The sequence below is a fragment of the Balaenoptera musculus genome, chromosome 2 (genome assembly GCF_009873245.2).
Source record: "Balaenoptera musculus isolate JJ_BM4_2016_0621 chromosome 2, mBalMus1.pri.v3, whole genome shotgun sequence".
Classification (NCBI taxonomy): domain Eukaryota; kingdom Metazoa; phylum Chordata; class Mammalia; order Artiodactyla; family Balaenopteridae; genus Balaenoptera; species Balaenoptera musculus.
In genome coordinates, this window is record NC_045786.1 from 51,129,359 (window position 1) to 51,150,885 (window position 21,527).

Genomic DNA, 21,527 nt, shown 5'->3' on the forward strand with positions numbered 1-21,527 from the left:
AATTTTTTTCTTTTAAAGAACCAACTTTTGGTTTTGTGATATTCTCTATTATATGTTTGTTTCCTATTTTATTAATTTCCCTTTTTACTTTTTTTGAGACATTTAGATCATTAATTTTCATCAGCCTTCTTATAAAAGCTTTTAATATTATAAAATTTCCTCTAAATTTGTCACTAGTTGAATCCCACATACTTTTCATTATTTTTTATTATAATTCATTTTAAAATGTTTTATTTCCATTGTGATTGCTTCTTTGCTACATTTAGAAGTGCATTACTTAACTTAAAAATAGGTGATTTTTCTTGTCTAATTTCACTGTGATCAGTGATCATACTCTATATGATTTAAAACCTTTGAAATGTTTTGGGATTTGTTTTAAGGCCTGCCATGTGGTCAATTTGGGTAAATGTTCACATGCACCTGAAAAGAAAGTGTGCCTGCATTTGTTGGGTACAGTGCTCTCTCTACATATGTCATCTGGGCCAATTTTGTTCATTTCATTGTTCAAATCTTCTGTATTCTTATTGCTTTTTGGTTGGCTGTTTCTATCAGATACTGAATGGTGTGTTAAAATCACCCAAACACAATTATGACTTTGTTAGTCCTTTTAATTATGTAAAATTTTTCTTTATATATTTTAAAGGTGTATTATTCAGTGTATACAGATTTAATTTTTAAATATTTTCCTGGTGGACTGATCCCTTTCACTGTTATGAAACATTCTTCTTAATACCCACTAGCTCTTCTTGCCTTTGTCTGATATTAGAATAGCTATGTCAGCTTTTTGGGGATAGAGTTTGCACGGTATACCTTTATCCCTCCTTTTACTTTCAACATTTCTTTTTGCATATATTTATAGCATATCTCTTGTAAGTAGCCTATAGTTGGAGTTTTAAAAAATCTGATCTGGTACTCTGTTCTTACATTGGATGTAATTACCTATAAATTTGGATTTGGTAATTAGTACTGCCATTGTACTAACCAGTGTAAAACTCTTACAATGTTTTCTATTTGTCTTGACTGCTCTCATGTTTCCTTTTCTCCTTTATTATTTTATTTGAATTTATTTTGGAGTAAATATTCTGTATCATTGTATATTCTCATTTATTAGCATATAAAACTGCTAGTAGGAATAAAACCAACTGGGGTCACACAGAGTCCTGACTGCTCTTCAGAAGCACCTGGACTTGGTTAAAATGCAAATTCCTTTTTCTTACCCCAGAAGTACTGAATCTAAATGTGGAGCAGGCAACAGGCAAGGTGTGTTTTTAAGCTCAATAGGTAATTCTGATGGACAGCCAGTTGAACCATCAATAGACCTATTTCCTCCTCCACCTTTGAAAGGTAGGTACAGAAAAGGGGGCTGAGAAAATATCTTTAGGACCATGCCCCTCACTTAGCACTTCTACAGGGCCTTGTGCTACAGGGCTCAGGTGCTGTGACCCAGGTTAGTCTCCAGCCCACAAGCATCTGTCTGTCTACACTGTGCACGGACAAGAGACTCACCCCAGTCAGGCCCAACCCGTTACCTCTCCTGTCTGGTGTCTGGTACCCCAAGGCCAGCGGCCCTAATGTCCTAACTTGGCTCTGTTCTCACTGCTCACCCTGATTCCCTGCAGGGTGTTTCTAGAGGACTGGCAAATCTTTGTTCCCACCACTCAGTAGGACTAGTAATGATCTCTAAGAAGCCAAACAATGTGTGTGCTGAATCTACTCAATCGCTACACATGCTGGGCTCTGTCTCTGTTTTATTGTAAGTCATTACCATTACAATAATACTGGTGGCATGGTGGACTACATTTTTATAAAGTCATCTGGTATATACTATGAGCTCTTGTTTCCTGTAGAAAGAGAGGTTACCCTTAAAATTAACCACAAAAGCCCTAAAAATGTTACAAAATATGCATCTCTAGCTCTTAAGAGATAGTTTAGTGTTTCCAGCTGTATCACAGAGAGTTGAAATTGGCATATCAATTTTACCTTCGATGTTCAAATAAGAAAAAAAAAGAACTGGAGGACAGAGCAACAACTAAACACTTTTTTTAACCTAAAGCAAGAAGTTATTTGGTACAGAGACAAGACCAAAATAAATCAAGGAAAAAACTGTCTGTTAACTGGAACATAAAAATAATATCTTAGTGTGATCTTTCACCAAAAATAAAAAATATATATAAATATTAATAATAATTCAACAGCTATGCCCTAAAGTGACTGGAGGCATTTGGGATTTATAATATACATTACACATATAATGTTATTGTACTCATAAATGCAAATATTATGCAGAGAAACCTGACACATGTTTTTCTGTTGTTCTAACAATTCCTCAAAAAGAGATTTTGTTGGAAAAGAATTTTGAAGGTTTTTGTTTTTGTTTAGCCTGAAGGTTTTAAAAACATCTTTTTACTGAAAAAAAAAAAAAAAGCAGACACCTTTACCGTATACAGTGTCCTTTGTGCTCCAGAGGCTGCAGCCCCCATTGGTGGAGTCTGTGTGGGCTTTACTAGTCCCCACAGTCTTAGCTTCCACTTACTTGGCTTTATAATACGGGCCCTGAGCAAAACAGGATGAAGATGCAAAATGTGACCCAAAAATATGAGATTGGGTGGGGAAAAGTTGCACATTTTGCTCAGGCTCTTCCTCTACAAGGCTCTGCCTCTCCTCAGTCAGTAACCTGAGAAAGTCTCTGAGGTCTGCCCTGCATGCTGGCCTCAGGAGATGTATCCCTGTGGGGGCCAAGAGGTGGCTACTGACCCTCCAGCCCCTACCTGTCCTCCCAGAGAGGTAGGCAGCCCCAGGAGCTGACACTGACTCAAGCACCTGTCCTTGGACATTCTCGGGGGTGTTTTCCAGCCCTTTGTTTTGTTCTGCTTTACTGTTATGCACTCTGATTGGGTTGGAGAGCAGGGGTTTAAAGTACAGAGTCTCTTTGTTTTTCCAAGACCTCCTTGGATCAGGAGCTCAAACGCATGCCCCAGCAACTGGGCTTCCTGGGTGATAGTGGCTAGGGGAACAACCTGACTTGGGTCCAGTGCCCCCAGAGAGGCCCCCAGGTGGACCCTATGGCCTGCTGGGTAGCTCTGCTGGCCTGAAGGAGGGGCTCAGGGCCACAGCAGGGAAGCGTCCCTTTCAGAAAGGAAATAAGTGAGAAATCAGCAAAGGACAAGATGGAATGGGGCCCAAACTCCCTCCCCTTGGCCATAGAGCCTGAGGGATGAGAACCTGGGGGATTTGAGAATTACCTTTGGGAAGCTAACAAATAAACAGTTACCAGATAAACTGGAAACAGCTTTCTGGTACTTGCATTTTTAGGTATTTCCAGACACATTTAAAAGGAATTCTTCAAGACTGTGCCTTTTGTTCAGGCCTGTTCAGTGCCAAGTTTCACCAGGCTTCTCTCCCAAACGGGACTGTGATCACAGTGAAAAGAGGGTCAGGTAACAGCAACACCATAGCCTACAGTGTGCACTCTCATATCCATTATTATCTCATTTGATCCTTATTCCAACCCTGTGAGGGGGCAGGGCAGGTCTGGTTATTCCCATTGGAGAGACGAAGCACACGGCATGGAAGGTTTAAACACTGCCTATGGCAGAAAGGGGTCCATGAGCCCTGGAAGCTTGGCCCCCTAGTTTGGTCCTGCCACCATCATTCCATTGCCACCTCTAGCTCATTTTTGGGAAATGAGCTGCTCTCTGTGGCCAAACGCACCTGGAAAAAGTGGGTTGACTTAGCACTTCCCAAAGTATCCTGAGCACAGGCAAGGTGGGAAGGGGAAGGCCTACAACAAAGTGGACTCCAAACGTCTAAATTCATGAATGGAACAATTAGAACTGGAAGGGTTCTCTGGAGAAATCTTTGAAATCTGAGTCCTAACTCCAGTAAAATCCATGGGGATGCTTATATTTAACATTTTAACACAAATTAACAACATTTTGTTAAATACATCTTAGGAGGGGGGGAAGGTGCTGGTTAGAAAGAGGGAAGGGCAAAATCTGTGGTCCCTGTGGGTCCTGAGGCCACAGCAAGGGAGGAGGGAGCACTTCCGGCTCCCAGCAGCCCTTGCAGTGCACTGTGCGCCAGGAGCTATGCGGGCTTCAAGCTAACAGCCATGCTGACCATTGGGAATGAGGTGCCTGTTGGCCCCAAGGCTGTTCTTCAAACTGTCTGTCTCTTTGCCTTTGGTGGCTTCTTCTTTCTCCTCCTCCTCTTCCTCAACCTCTTCTTCTTCATATTCATCCTCATCATCACTTCTCACATCCTGGATATTCTAGACAAAAGAAACAATGGGCTGTGAGTGACAACCTTCCAGAAAGACTCTTGAGTGAATAAGCAAACAAATGGGCCCAGTTTAGAGATATGGCTCCCTTCAGAGAAAACACAATATTCAAACAACCAAACATTCACCAACATAGAACACATCATGGATCATAAAATAAAACTTAACAAACTTAAAGAATCAAAATTATGCAAAGTATGTTTCATGTCCTAATGGAATTAAGCTAGAAATTAATATAAAAAATAATGGGAAAATTTCAGAACACTTGGAAATTAAACAACACCCTTATAAATAATCAGTGGATCAAAAGAGTAAGTCTCAAAGGATATTAGAAAACATTTTGAATTAAGATAAAAACACAACATATCAAATTTTCTTCAGTGTAGTTAAAACGGTGCTTAAAAGGAAATGTATACCATTAAATGTTTATATTAGAAAAGAAGAAAAGTCTGTAATAATATGAGCTTCCAACTTACGAAACTAGGAAAAAGAAAAAAAGAAAGAAAAGCAAAATAAGCCCAAAATGAGCAAAAGGAAGGAAATAACAGAAATAAGAAATTAATGAAATTGAAAACAGAGGTAACCTGAGTAGTCTTAAAACTATGAAAAAAATTAAATATGTAGTTTAAAATCTTCTGAAAAAGAATATCAGGCACAAATGGTTTCACTGGCAAATTCCATGAAATGTATAAAGAAGAAATAACACCAAATCTCCACAATCTCTTCCAGAAAAAAGAAGAGGGATCACATCCCAATTTATTTTATGAGGCCAGAATTACCCTGATACCAAAACCAGACAGACAGTATAAGAAAATACAGCTACAGACCAATATCTTTAATGAACATAGACATTAAAATCCTTAATAAAATATTCCAAATCAAAACCAGCAATGTATAAAAAAATATATTCTATGATAAAGTGGGGTTTGTCCCAGTAGTGCAAAGCTGGTTCAATATTTGGAAATCAATGAATGTAATCCATCATATTAATAATCTAAAGAAGGGAAAAAATGATTATATCAATTGATGCAGAAAAATCATATGACAAAATTCAACATCCATTCATGATAAAATAAAATTTAAAAACTTCTCTGCAAAGAAGGAATAGAAGCTAACATCATACTTAATGGTGAATAACTGAATGCTTTCCCCCTAAGATTAGGAATAAGGCAAGGATGTCCACTTTCACCATTGCTATTCACATTGTATTGGAAATCCTAGTCAATGAAATAAGGCAAGAAAAAGAAATAAAAGTCATACAAATTGGGAAGAAAGAAATAAAAGTGTCTCTATTATTTATGTACAAAATCCCAAAGAATCAACCAAAAAACTCCTAGAATTAATATATGAGTTTAGCACTAAGGCTGCAGGATAAAAGGTCAACACATAAAATCTCTCTCTCTCTCTCTTTGTCTCTGTCTCTCTGTCTCTTTCTTTCTCTCTCTGTCTCTGTCTCTTTCTCTCTCTCTCTCACACACACATACACACACACACACACACACACACACAATCTTGATTTCTAGACACTAATGTAGTAGGCTAAAAAATGTCCTCAAAAATATTAGGTCCTAATCCTGGAATCTGTGAATGTTACCTTACATGGTAAAGTTTTTTGCAGATATGATTAAATTAAGGATTTTGAGATGAGAGATTATCACAGATTATCCAGGTCGACACTAAATGCCATCACACATGTCTTTATAAGAGAGGCAGAGGGGATTCAACACAGAGGAAAGGCAATATGAAGACAGAGGTAGAGATTGAAGTGATGTAGCTACAAGCCAAGGAACGCTGGCAGCCACCAGAAGTTGGAAGAGGCAAAGAACAGATTCCCCGCTGTGTGTGAAGGGAACACAGATCTGCCACACTTTGATTTCTTCTCAAAACTGATTATAGACTTCTGACCTCCAGAACTGTAAGAGTAAATTTCTGTTTTTTCAAGCCACCAAGTTTGTAGTAATTTGTTATGGCAGCCATAGTAAACTAACATGACTAGCAATGTCCAACTAAAACAGAAATTTAAAAGTCAGTAACATTTACAATAGTTTCAAAAAATAAAACACTTAGGTACAAATGTAACAAAGCATGTATAGGATCTGCATGTAAAACCTACAAAACTCTGAAGAAAGAAATCAAAGATCTAAATAACTAAAGAGACATACTATGTTCATGGCTTGGAAGTTTCAATACAGTAAAAATGTTAATTATCCCCATATTGATCTACAGATTCCACCTAATACCAATTAAAATCTTAGCAAGATTTCTTATAGATATAGACAAGCTGATTCTAAAATTTATATGGAGAGGCAAAGGAACTAGAATAGCTAAAGCAATTATGAAAAAGAAGAATAAAATTGGAAAATTCGAACTACCCAATTTTAAGACTTTACTATAAAGTTATAGTAATCAAGACTGGATGGTATTAGCAAAGGGGTAAACAAATAGATCAATGGAACAGAACAGAGAATCTAGAAATACACCCACACATATACTGCCAATTGAGTTTTGACAAAGGTGCAAAAGCAATTTAATGGAGAAAGGATAGTCTTTTCAACAAATGGTGCTGGAGCAAGGAGAAATCCATAGGCAAAAAAGTAAATTTTAACCTTACACATATGTTAACACAAAATGAATTGTAGATCTAAATGTAAAATATAAAACTATAAAACTTTTAGAAGAAAACCTACGACCTCGGGTTGAGTAACGAGTTCTTAGACATGACACAAAAAGCATACTCCATAAAAAAATGATAAACTGTACTGCATCAAAATTAAAAACTTTTGCTCTATGAAAGATACTATTTAGAGAATACAAAGACAGGTTGCAAACTGGGAGATAGTAATTACAAATCCCATATCTAACTTGTATGGATAATAAAGAATTCTCAAAACTCAACAATAAGAAAAAACATTAAAAAAATGGGAAAATATATAAAAATACACACTTCTAGGAGGATATAGGATGTCAAATAAACATATGAAAAGATGTTCAACATCATTAGCCATTAGGAAAATGCAAATTAAAATCATGATTAGATAAAACTATCATAAGAATAGCTAAAATTAAAAATCCTGAGAATACCAAGGATGCAGAGTAACTGCAAGGAATTCTTATACATTGCTGATGGAAATGCAAAATGGTATAGACACTTTGGAAACAGTTTTTACTTATAAAGGCAAACATACATATACTGTATGTCTCAGCATTCCTACCCCTGAGTATCTACCCTAGAGAAATGAACATTTATATTCACACAAAAACAAATGTTTATAAAAGCTCTATTCATAATTGCCCAAAATTGTAAGCAACCCAAATGTTCTTCAACAAGTAAATGAATGGTACGTCCATACAATGGAATACTACTTACCAAAAAATAGGTACAAACTACTGACATTTATAAGAAGTTGGATGAATCTCAAAAGCATTATGTTAAGTGAAAAAAGTTTGTTTCAAAAGGTTACCTACCCTTCCAACAAACAAAAGTCCAAGACCAGACGGCTTCACAGGTGAATTCTATCAAACATTTAGAGAAGATCTAACACCCATCCCTCTCAAACTATTCCAAAAAATTGCAGAAGAAGGAACACTCCCAGACTCATACTATGAGGCCACCATCACCTGGATACGAAAACCAGACAAAGATATCACAAAAAAAGAAAATTACAGACCAATATCACTGATGAATATAGATGCAAAATTCCTCAGCAAAATACTAGCAAACAGAATCCAACAACATATTAAAAGGATCATATACCATGATCAAGTGGGATTTATCCCAGGGATGCAAGGAATCTTCAATATATGCAGATCAATCAATGTGATACACCATAGTAACAAATTGAAGAATAAAAACCATATGATCATCTCAATAGATGCAGAAAAAGCTTTTGACAAAATCCAACACCCATTTATGATAAAAACTCTCCAGAAAGTGGGCATAGAGGGAACCTACCTCAACATAATAAAGGCCATATATGACAAACCCACAGCAAACATCATTCTCAATGGTGAAAAACTGAAAGCATTTCCTCTAAGATCAGGAACAAAACAAGGATGTCCGCTCTCACCACTATTATTCAACATAGTATTGGAAGTCCTAGCCATGGCAATCAGAGAAGAAAAAGAAATAAAAGGAATACAAATTGGAAAAGAAGAAGTAAAACTGTCACATTTACAGATGACATGATACTCTACATAGAAAATCCTAAAGATGCCACCAGAAAACTACTAGAGCTAATCAATGAATTTGGTAAAGTTGCAGGATACAAAATTAATGCACAGAAATCTCTTGCATTCCTATACACTAAGAACGAAAGGTAAGAAAGAGAAATTAAGGAAACAATCCCATTCACCATTGCAACAAAAAGAATAAAATACCTAGGAATAAACCTACTTAAGGACATAAAAGATCTGTACTCAGAAAACTATAAGACACTGATGAAATAAATCAAAGATGACACAAACTGATGGAGAGATATACCATGTTCTTGGATTGGAAGAATCAATATTGTGAAAATGACTATACTACCCAAAGCAATCTACAGATTCAGTGCAATCCCTATCAAATTACCAGTGACATTTTTCACAGAACTAGAACAAAAAAATCTTAAAAATCTGTATGGAGACACAAAAGACCCTGAATAGCCAAAGCAATCTTGAGAAAAAAAAAAAAAAATGGGGCTGGAGGAATCAGGCTCCCTGACTTCAGACTGTACTACAGGGCTACAGTAATCAAGACAGTATGATACTGGCACAAAAACAGAAATATAGATCAATGGAACAGGATAGACAGCCCAGAGATAAACCCATGCACCTATGATCAACTAATCTATGACAAAGGAGGCAAGGATATACAATGGAGAAAAAGACAGTCTCTTCAATAAGTGGTGCTGGGCAAACTGGACAGCTACACGTAAAAGACTGAAATTAGAACACTTGCTAACACCATACACAAAAATAAACTCCAAATGGATTAAAGACCTAAATGTAAGACCAGACACTATAAAACTCTTAGAGGAAAACATAGGAGGAACACTCTATGACATAAATCACAGCAAGATCTTTTTGGACCCATCTTGTAGAGTAATAGAAATAAAAACAAAAATAAACAAATGGGACCTAAGGAAACTTAAAAGCTTTTGCACAGCAAAGGAATCCATAAACAAGATGAAGACAACCCTCAGAATGGGAGAAAACATTTGCAAATGAATCAATGGACAAAGAATTAATCTCCAAAATATACAAACAGCTCATGCAGCTCAATATCAAAAAAACAAAAAACAAACAAAAAAACCCCAACCCAATCAAAAAATGGGTGGAAGACCTAAATAGACATTTCTCCAGAGAAGACATACAGATGGCCAAGAGGCACATGAAAAGATTCTCAACATCACTAATTATTAGAGAAATGCAAATCAAACCTACAAGGAGGTTCACCTCACACCGGTCAGAAAGGGGGGTGGGATGAATTGGGAGATTGGGATTGACATATATACACTAATATGCATAAAATAGATAACTAAAGAGAACCTGTTGTATAACACGGGGAACTCTGCATCACTTCACTGTACAGTAGAAACTAACACAACACTGTAAAACAACAATTACCCCCCCCAAAAAAACTAACACAACATTGTAAAACAATTATACTTACCAAAAGACATACTGATGTAGTTTTCATGACATTCTTAAAAAGACTAAACTGTAGGGATGGTGAACAGATAAGTGGCTGCCAAGAGCTGGGGTGGAGGAAGGAGTTATTGGGGTGACAGAATTATTCTGTATCCAGATTATAGTGATGGCTACACAAATCTACACTTGTGTTAAAATTCACAGAACTGTACACCAACAGGAAAAAATAAATTTCACTGATGATAAGTTTAAAAATAAAACTTAAATGTATTTCTTTTTAGAACGCAAACACTACAGTTTTCCCAACAAACATCTGCTAAGTAAAGTATTGCTCATGTGGGCATTTTGGTTGTCAGGATATTTTTATTGTTGGGAATAGGATGTTTCCTATTTTCTTTATGCAGAAATTCCTTCAAGGACAGTTCTTAATTAAGAGTAATATGTTTCTCCTCTTCTTTACAGTGTTCTGAAAGGAATTTTGTGAGGAAAACTCCTAGAAGAATAACACTGTCCCAAAGAACGCAGATGGAATTGCTACAGATCAGACTTCATTGCAAAAGATAATGATGGTGTGAACTATTAAAACAATACCAAGAACTCAAGCTCTCTGCAAGGCCAGTGTGGGACCTGACCCCTGACCCTCTAAGCCAGTTCAGAAACATCTCTATTAAACCCAGCCTAGAAAAGAAAAAAAAATATGGACGGTGGAGGTTGTTTCCTCACACATCATTTTTCAAGATGACATCCATAACCATAAGAGTTTTCCCTTTTGTGACCTGAAGACTAAAACTGACCACCTCCAGAGATTCTTGGGGTATATGTAACCAAATACTTCCTTGCGTACAAGCTTCATGCAAACACGGCTTAAACAACAACAACATCAACAACAACGTACACACATTCTGCTGTCTTAATCACAGAAATATAACTTCATAGGCTCTTTTCTGTACATTCCGCTCTTTTCACAACAACACAGAAAGGGTCCCAAAATAAACAAGGCTCACTGTAAACACTGAGGAATAAACTTGGCATCTCATCAGTTAAGATGCAACAGAGAAACGCAGCCTCTCCATGATTTGCTGGGAGCCAGGATCAGAGTGCTCCCTCTGTAGACGGAGTCTTTCAGGGAAGGGCCATGCTTGGCTGATGTGTGCTTTCATGGATCGTGCCTCTTGGCTCTCCTTTTCTTTCCTCAAAAGATTTTTGTAGGGAACAAAGGGAAATCTGAATCAGAACAAAGAAACTAATTTCTCCCCAGAAAGGCATACTAGCGTCTTCCCACCTCTTTCTCCAGGACTTGAATAGCTGCTTTAGCTGAGAAATAAATTCATCCTGGAGGATGCTCCCCATAGCTTGAAGCCACATCCTCCAGCACCCTCACCTCTGAGAAGAGGGCCTGGACCATATTCAGGCTTTTAGAAATGTATGACGTCCTCACAGTCACAAAGGTTGGGGAGCACTACTGACATTTAATGAGCATTGGCTAGGGATGCCACACACCTTACAATGTGCATGACACCCAAATGTCCTGCCAGACCTGCATTTGTAATTATCCAAGCCTAGAATCTGATTCCATTGTACATTCAAGCACAGGAATTCTTGCATGGTTTTAATATATTCTCAATTTTTCAGGACTGCAACTATGTACATAAATCCAAGGAAGACTATACTTCACTTTGTTCAGAACTTCACAATTCCAGAAAGCCATGTCACTGATGGCAACCCTACCAGTGGCGTTTGAGGCTGTGTCAGTCTGCATTTGCAGCTGCCCCACTCATGCTGAGTCTCCATATAAGCAAGCACAGCATCTGCCAACTTCACTACATTCTCTAGGGCAGTCATGTACACGTTACACACGAAATGCATATTTTATCAGAAATGTCCTTCATCTTATTTCTTTTTTATTACGTTGTGGCATTATATTGCTTTTTGAAATTATGCTTTTAGGTGAGTGATATTACCTAGGAATTTAATTTCAGGCTAGTGAAGAGGGTGTGGGTCCAACAGGATGGAGAACCACTGCCCTTGATGATGAATCAAGCTCAGAAAGGATTTCCTGGTAGTTAAGAGTTTGTTCGATAGATGTATAGGTGGTTGCACATTATAAAAACTGGAATAATGTAAATTGGAAATTGAATGGTATTCAAAAATATTAATAAAACCTCACATTATATTCAATTTCATCTTGTATATGCTATCTGTAATATAACAATAACAGCAATGACACCCTTAAAGGGCTTTTTTTCCACTGTCCTAAAAATCCTCTGTGCTCTTCCTGTTCATCCCTCCCTCCCTCCCAAGCCCTGGCATTCACTGACCTTTTTATTGTCATCATAGTTTTGTCTTTTCCAGAATGTCTTGTAGTTGGAATCATAGAGTATTTAGCTTTTAAGATTAGCTTCTTTCACTTAGTAATAAGCATGTAGGGTTCCTCCATGGTTTTTTGTGGTTTAATAGCTCATTTCTTTTTATTGTTGAAGAATATTCCATTGTTTGGATGTGTGTACCACAGGTATGCATCTACTGACCTATTGGAGGACACCTTGGTTGCTTCCAAGACTTGGCAATTATAAATGAAGGCACTATCCACGTTATAAATGTCCATGTGCCAGGCACTGAACTAAGCAGTTAGTATGAACAATACCATTTCCTCCTCACAGCAACCCTAGGACATAGGACCTATTCTATTTACTTTAAAGGAGAGGAAAATGAGGCTTAGAGGAGTTAAGTAACTTTTTCAAGGCCACACAGCTACGAGAGGCAGACAGGGTGAAAACCCTGATCAAAACTTAGACACCTTGAAACACAGTGCTCTACAAACCCCTGCTGGAATACTTGGAGAGACAGGGCACCCAGGGGGTGAGACAAACACTGGCATGCTTTATGCTATTCTATTTCATTTTTAAAATGATGTACAAAACTGATTTGGCAACCTATAAATGATCTGCAACCTACAGTTTGAAAAACACTGGCTAAGGTGTGCTAGAAAAAATGAGGCTTTGCTAATCAGCTGAAATCAGAAAAGTTTAAGATATAAACCACAATCCGTATTCTGCAAAGTACACGTTCACAATGGTAAATCTTTTCCAGTAATTACAATACTTAATAGAAATCAAAAACAAGTCAACCTTGCTCTAGGGGGACAAAATCTAAATACCTGCTAAAGGTCAAGCCACAGTGTTTTCTAGAACTCTACCTGTCTGCTTTGATGGGATGTCAAGACTCTGCTTGCACCAGCAGCAGTGAGTCTCTCTCTTGGAATCAGCCAGCTTCTTTTCTTGTATTGCCCTTCCCTTTGCTTTTTCTCTGCACACCAGCACCCCTTACTTTCCTACTTCTTAGTTGTCCCTGGGCTTGTAGAACTGGTCTCATGCAACTTGTTGGCCCTGAACCGTCCCACAAATCATTAAGGGCCCAAGAAAATCCATGCAAAAAAGAAGGATCTAAACCCTTCTTTGAAGAGTGAAGGGTGGGTCTGGGCTTCAGCAGCCAAGGGCTGCAGCCACCAGGTGCACAGTTCTCACACGTGCCAAGCATATCGCAGCACACATGCTTCCTGTTACCTGCCCACCGGCTGCCCTTGGGTTAGCAGTGCCATTACAGACAGCATATTACTATTCTGATAACTTTAGATAACTTTCTTTATGGACTTAGCAAAGATATCTAATATTCAGCTGGACATTTTCCAGAAATGACCTGGGTCCTCTAGAATACATTATTGGCAATATTATTCATTCCACAAATGGAAATGCATGAATATAATTTCTGCAGTGTCTTTTAAAAGTACCTCCTTCCTCTCCCCAGCAACTCCCTTCAGTTACACAAAATGATGGTGAAGGGAATGAAGAACAAGTTACTTACGGAAGAGAGACCTTGTTACTGGTCTTAACAAGGGCTTTGGAACCCCCACATCACTAATGGTACCAGTACTGGCAAATGTCATCAGCCTGGCACTCCAGGAGGGCAGGGAAGACACACATTCAGAGGATGGGGTTGAAGTCACAGTCACTATGAAGGAAGGCGAGCAATCAGTCTGAAAGCACCCCATACACTAGGAGAAACAGAAACCCTGAAACTGGGACCAAAATGATCTTCCCCAGATTAAAGTCGGTTGAAGCCAACATTCTTCTTTGAAGGGCATGTTCCAGGAGCAGGGGCACAGAGCTTAACTGAACCACATTCAAAGACTCATTCACCCAAGCACGGGAGTATCTTAAAGCAATGGACACACTTCCAACTTCTCCTATTGACCCTTTTCTTTTTGGTGGGGGGCTTGTGAAAAAATGCTTGAACCTGTAATATCACACAGTAATTCGCTTTGGCTGGTGTCAAATCTCTCAGACACAGAATACAGGACGAAGGCCACTGTCCCGGCTCCCTGCAGTCATGAGTGCAAGTCAAAGCAGTACTGAAAACATGCCCTAAAACCGCTTACGCATGGTTCCCAATTTTTGTGACTGGTCTGTATGCATAGAATGTCTCCTCTTGAATTTCAGAACCGGACTCAAAGGTTGCTTTTTAAACTGTCCCAACTCACTGGTGTAAAATATATTCTACTTTCCACTGATGGTTTTTATTTTCATTACACATGCTGCTATCAATGTACCTAATTTCCTTAAGAAATTATTTCACTTTGCTAAGGCTTACAGGCTTTAAAAAATGAGCTTCTAAGAGAAAAGGTAAGTTTTAGAGATAGATGGACTCTAGAGAGTATCTGGTCGGGCAGATTCATTTTCCAGAAGAGATAAAAACTACAGGACTTGAACCCACTCAGCTCAGTGACTCAGCTTGGTGGAGAAGAGCTCAGATTACACTATGTGGCTCTTGATAAAAATGCATGGATTTCTTTCATATTCTCTATATTACCTAAAAGTAAATTTAAAATAAACTTAAAAGGCTCTGTGGTAATCACCAACTTGTGATGTAGAAAATGATTTGATTTCATGAATGTACTTTGCTTTGGGAATTAAAACCATTAAAATTAGTGTATTTTCTACACTTTTTGCATCCTTTAGACGCAGCTTTAGATTCAACAGCCGGCAAATTCCACAACTTTAACTGGGCAAAGATATACAAAACCATTTTGAAAAAAAATCATTAGGATTTAGGTAAGCAACACTTAGGAAATAACCATGGAAAGACAGAAGATTAAGTATTGAATATATAGCCCAGAAAAATGTGTATTAACAACAAAATGTTAAAGTTTGTTTCAAATATTAGCATCCAACAAAGAATTCATATGCACCATTAAGAAGGAAAAAAATCCAACGTGACAGAAAAGCAGACAAAGGATATAAACAGATGATTCACAGAAGAGACAACTATTGACTAATAAACTATACAAAATGCTCAAGCTTAGTAATGCAAATTAAAATGAGATAAAATCTCTTATTCATCAAACTGGTAAATATTAAAATGTCTGATGGTGCCGAAAGTTGGTGAGGATGTGGGACAAGAGAGACTCTCATATACTTTGACAAATTGTTTGGCAGCATCTGGTAAACTTGACTGAGGAATTCTACTTACAGAGAAACTCCCATATGTGCCACCAGGAGACATATATAAAGATGTAAACAGGAGGATACATAGACTGTGGACTATTCTGTGATGGATACTATACAGGAGGTAAGTGCACTGGTCCACAGTAATATTTGTCAATATGAATAACGTCATAATGAGTGAAGAAAACAAGTTGTACAATTATGTAAACTAAATCATACCATTTATGTAAAGTTTAAAAACAAAAAAGCAATGCTTTAATTGTGGCTATATCCAAACATAATAAGCATATAAAAGCATGGGTGGAAGGACATCAGCTTCCCTTCTGCAGAGGGAGGGAGAGAGGATGGTGTGGAATATACCGGAATGTGCCATCTTCCTCCTCTAGTTTCTCTTAGGTGATGTCATCCAGCACTCAGCAAGCACTCAGTGCATATTTGATGAGCAAGTGAATGAATGAATCTAATACCACAAGATGGGACTCTTAAATCCCATCTGAAGGCAGGTGATCCCAAATTTGTATCCCAGCATGGACCTTTCTTCCAGGCTTCAGACCATCTCCTCTCAGCTGCCTAAGGCCTTGTCAGACTCGAAGCTCCGTTTACACCACCTTCTCTGGCCTTCGTATTTCAGCACTTGACACTACCATCCACACAGCTGCTCCAGGCGAAACTGCCAGGTCATCTTCAGTCCTGCCCTTTATGGGAGATCTTGTTTCCCAGCTTATCGCATTCAGAGGGACTCTTTGACACAGATCCCTGAGCTCTTGTCTTAGTGGTTTCCAAGTTACATCTAATATCTGTGGTCACATCCAGACTCTGAGCTGAACTGTTCTGTTGGCGAGTCCCTGCCTAGGACCTCAGAGTCTGAGGGCACGGCAGTCAGCTGAGCTGGGCAGCACAGCTGGCCCTCTGAGATGCAGCCACACAGGTTCGGGTCCTGAAAGACCCCTGCTGACCTACAGTGCCCTGCAGTACTGCCTTGCAAGACTTGTGATGGCCACTGCAGACAGCTCCTGCCGGACAGTGCTGCTTCCACAGCTCAGCGGAGCCAGACCACTGTTGTTGGCAAGATTTCTGAATAAGGAAAATTAAAAAATATCTTGCCTGCCTCTCTCTAGGGATAGAGAACTATGATTTGCTTTTAGACAACTCCAATCCACCAGCCAACTTTCAAAAGGAAATACATAACTGGCTCATAGCTGAGCAGTCATAGTATAGTGGGGCTTTTCTACACCAGTGTTTCCCAACTGATGTGCCAGGAAAGGGTTAAAAGATATGCTGAGATACTGATTCTCTCAGGCCCTGGGGCAACTAGCAGAGCCCCAGTCTCCTCCTGCTTTGGGTAGTCCTGTCAGTTTCCCACAGTGTGCTGTACAAATATCAACTTCTTCGGTGCCTGAGGTGAGGAAGCTGGGAAGCAGTGTCCTAGACTGACTACAGAGCTGAATGCAATGTTTTCTTAAGTAGCAACCTTAGAAGACTTCCTCATAAATGCAGAGGCGTGAACTAAAGATGAGAAGCCTTGCAGCCCCTGGGAGAGAAAGGTGTGCGTGCAGGGCAGGAGGTGAGAACTGGCTGCCTCCAAGACATGAACGGTTCTGCTGGCTTAGACCCAACATTCAGCGAGGTTAAAGAGGTGAAAAGTAAGGAGACAGAACTGGTCACTAAGTGAATTAGAATGAATGAGGAACGAGTGTTCGGCACAGTCCACACTGCCTCACCCGCAATGCCCTTTCCAACCCACACTGTACAAAGCCATGCAGGAACAGAAAGGTGTAGTGCCATCAAAGTCATAATTTTCTCTCAGTTACACCTGAACAATTAGCTACAGTCTCATTCTCTCAATCCATCAGAACTTTCCAAATGCAGGTGTCTTATTTCTAAAGGAAATGGCTGGCAACCATTTGTGATTATCACTTGAATAATTTTAAATTGCCAACACCTGAAGAAATGCTAAACAGATAATTATGGAGAGCTTGGCTCCTCAAGAAATAGTGTGTTTGGCTGTTCTTGCATAAACCTAACTTCTCTCTGTATAGGATGACACTGTCAGGTGGGAAAACAAGGAATAATTTGGGATCAACACCAACCACAAAGTGAAATCAACCAAAAGAGAGAGGAGTTTACTCATTTATTCCAGGGATCTCAGCCAGTTTATTCTGTGGGGACTGTTCTGCCCTTTGTAGAAGGGTTAGTAGTAAGTATTCCTGGCCTCTGTGCACTAGATGCCAGTTGTGACCACCAAAACTGTCTCCAGAGATTACCAAATGTCCCAGGGGGCAAAGCGGGGAGCAAAACCACCCCAGGTGAGAACCACTGATTCAAAAAATATTTCTTGAGCCCCTGTGCATTGTGTAAGACTTTGGGGATATAATGGTTTCTGTCTTCAAATAACTTACACTCTATTGAAAGAGCCAAACCCCAAGGTATCAAACACATAACAATATGCAACCACACATTTGTAAGTGTTAGGAAGCAGAGAATACCACGATATGTAAATTGGGGATCTCACTTAGATGGGAAGGAAGGAAGGCCTTGCTAAGGAAATGGAACCCAAAGGTTGTAATCTGAAGGTTAAGGAGGAGTGGTCAGGGAAGATGGGGTAGGCATTTCAAGAAGAAGACACAGGATGTACAAAGGCCCTGAGATGAATGGCATGCTCAGGGATCAGAAAGGCCAGTGCAGCTAAAACATGGTAAGAAAGATGGAGCATGACCTAAGATGAGGTCGGGGAGTAAGCATGGACCAGATTACAGATTTAACAGATCATGGTAAAAAGTTCCAAGTTACTTCTAAGTCCAAATGGAAGCCACTGTGTAGCACTGTTTGAAGTATTGGTAATATATGTGACCAAAAAAAGACAAGGTGCCTATCCTCAGAAATCTTCTGCTTTCTGTGGACACTGGTTTATATATAACAGTGTTCTTTGTTGCTGTATGGAAACAGTTGGAAAGAATCCAGGGTGGTCAAAGGTGGAGCACTTAGGAGGTTGTGGTCATAGACCAGGAGAGAAATGCCAGTGGCTTGGATTGGAGTGGTAGCATTTGAGATGTAGAGGGGCAATTACATAAGAAAGAATGGTGCCCAAAGGCCTCCAGGTTTGGAGGGACTTTTAAGCTCATCTAATCTAATTTCTACTTGATGCTGATATGCCTTTCTTAACAACCAGAGCAAAAGATGTACATTCTCCTGCTTGTACATTTCCAGTAATTCATTACCTGCTTCTTTTTTCATATGGTGCTAAAATCTGCCTCCTTATCCAAAAGGGGTCTGTGTACTTCCTTCAAATGCTGAAGTTAACCTCTCTTCAAGCTAAATATTCTTATTTTCTTCAGTTTATCCTCATATAACATGGCACCAAAACCCTTCACTATCCTGCGTATCTTATGAGAACATATTCCCATCCACAGCCACTGCCCTACACTGGATTATGTGTGTAACACAACCAGCATCACTCAATTAATACACAACTTACCACTTTCATATCCACCAAAAAAAAAGTGAGTACAATAAATTTAAAGTCAAGCCCTGATGATGTCTATGCTTTTAGTTTTATTTTTTGTGCAATTTTTCTTATATTTTTAGATTCCAGAATATATATACTTTTATGAATTAATCATGATTTGCCTATTAGTGCAAGTAAGTAGCTGGCCCTGGTCTGCAGTCCTCAAAAATTATTGCAAGGATTACCAAACAAAATAAACTTTGACAATGAGAAAAAATATGCTAATAGGATAAAATTACGAATAATCTCTGCCACAGCACTTCCATACACTCTGGGAATGACATCTGCAACCATGGCTTCAATAAAATTGCAGAGCTGTGCTTTTGAAATGCCTTAACTAAACTCTGTGCTCAGGAATCTGTGGCTTTACAGTAATGTCAAAAGCCCAGGAGGTCGTGAATGACTCATAATGTCCCACTGCTTTTTGAATGGCTCCACATCTAAATCCATAGTTGGCAATGAAACAAAGGACAATATAATAAGCACTTTATGCTGTTTTGAAAGAAAATTTTAGCTTTAACTGTATGAAAAAGAAAGTGCATTCAGTCAGAGTTTAATTTTCTGAACTACTGTCAAAATACATTCCTTTTTGTTATATGAGTTCTTATTATCCAAGTTGACAAGGTCACAGAAAAAACCAGTTTTCCCCTTTTTTTCTCCTCAAAGGAGCTGCATTAAATTTAAATTGGATTCTTTGAAACTTGGCTACACATGGACATTTCCTATCAGTTATCTGTAATATGAAATTTCTAGACCAGTGCTTCTCAAACTTTAATGTGCATATGAATCACCTAAGTTTCTTGATAAAATACAGATTCTCATTCAGAAAGTATCTAGTGGGGCCTGAAAGGCTGCATGTCACACCAGCTCTGGTGATGCCTCAGCTGACAGTCAGGTACCACACTGCAGTCAGCAGGTGGGTGCTTAGGCCACAGACCGTCTCTAGATTGCTGTTCTCTGTAGAAAGAAGCTGAAGCAGAGGGTTGCCTAAGGGTCTTTCACATTTTAAAATCCCATGATTGCAAACAATTTTGACTTCCTTGACTCTGTATGTGATGAGTCTTTTTAGTCCAGAAAGGCAATATAAAATTACCAGTATGTCTCACTTTATGTAATGACTCATGTCTTTAATTCTCCAGTGAAACGTACTATTTAGAGAATTCTGGTTTTCTACAAAGTAAAGAATCTCAAAGTGCTTGGTGCCTGTTTCAACAGTCTGACTTTTTATTTATAAGGATTTTTCAGCATAGAACCCCTATGCAACATGAAGTCTACTGCTCTTGTTAAAATTTGCAAGATGGGAGTATTTGCTGAGGTCGTGTCAGCAAACTCTACAGATGTGGGGAAGAGTGCAGCCATCTCTGCTTTTTAGAAAGCAGACCCAGCAATCGGAGGGATGTCCATGGACACTTGTGCAGAGTGGAGAGGACACATACACACACGCACACACACAGCTGGGTTTCTCCACTTGATCTAGTGGCTCTCAAACTGAGAGCCAGAGTAGAATCACTTATGTTGGGGGAAGAAGAGGACTGTCAAAAACCCCAGTGTCTGGGTCTAGTCCCCGTAGATTCTGATTTAATTGGTCTGAATTAGAACCTGGCTGTGAGTATTTTTTTTAAGGCTCTACAGGTCATTCTAGTGAAGCTATAGTTAACATAGCCAGTATGTAATGAGCTGAACTGAAACGAAAGTGGAAATACTGGGGGAATCTTCTTTTGGGTGTGAGATCCAGAATAATACCTTATTCTTCATTAGTCTTAAATATGATTACAATCCTCTCCTGATTAAAATATATATCAAGCCAAAAAATGACTCTTTTTCATGAACTAGATTATATGGAATAATCCTGAATTCCTTTAGTAGGCCTTTTAGACAAAAGGTCTTCTGAAACGTTTAAACACCCATCACTAAATGTCATGCTTTCCGATTCTTAAACAAAAGGCTCAAATGATAAGCTGGTCAAGCGAAATGAAGTTTAACAAGAAGGAATATAACTTCCACAAAAGTCACAATCATCAACATACAATCCTGAGCAGAAATGTGGCTTGGCTGATGTGAAAAAACTTAGAGGTTTTAGTCAATTTCAAGCTCATTATGAATTAACAACCTAATGTGAACTACCAGCAACTCAAAGCAAAACTAGGATGCATTGATGGCAGCATAGTTTTCACAGAAATAGACATCAGAACTGCTTGACTTTGTATTAGTCAGACCATATCTAGAAATTGGTGCTGATTTAAAGGAGAATCTGGATAAAAAAGAAAAAATTTACAAATTCCAGTTAGCTCCCCCAGCCCTCTAGTTTGTGGCTGGGAAAGGGCGGGGAAGAGGAGGTTAGAAAAACAAGCAGCCTGGGAGTACAGGACTTAGAAGAAGCACAGACAAAATCACCCCCAGAAACAGAAAGTAAAGCCATAAATGACCTGGAAGTTCACAGCCCTTGCTAAAGAGAAGGGGCCCCAAGGTGTACAAGATACAAGTGTCAGCCTCGGAGAAGCAGAGCTTGTGGGGGAGAACCAGGTATACAGAGAAGAGTGGTACCTGGAGATGAGCAGTGAAGGGAAAGAAGGAAATAGGATTAGAAAAGTAAGGCACCTGCAGAAAAGAA

The 21,527-nt window shown here is 38.9% G+C and overlaps 1 protein-coding gene across 5 annotated transcripts in view; it reads right to left on the bottom strand.

Annotated features, from left to right (window-relative positions):
- Positions 1–811: 811 nt before the first annotated feature.
- CERS3 (ceramide synthase 3) overlaps positions 812–21,527 on the bottom strand; it is a 110,478-nt gene continuing 89,762 nt past the window's right edge. For 3 of the 5 annotated variants that reach the window (XM_036843299.1, XM_036843294.1, XM_036843296.1), the window contains one exon: positions 812–4,270. In XM_036843299.1, the coding sequence (XP_036699194.1) occupies positions 4,103–4,270 (168 nt within the window). In that variant the 3' untranslated portion in view covers positions 812–4,102. Of the gene's footprint in view, positions 4,271–10,914; positions 11,102–12,228; positions 13,919–21,527 lie in introns of those variants that run through there. The other 2 variants (XM_036843297.1, XR_005018744.1) reach the window with 2 other exon arrangements.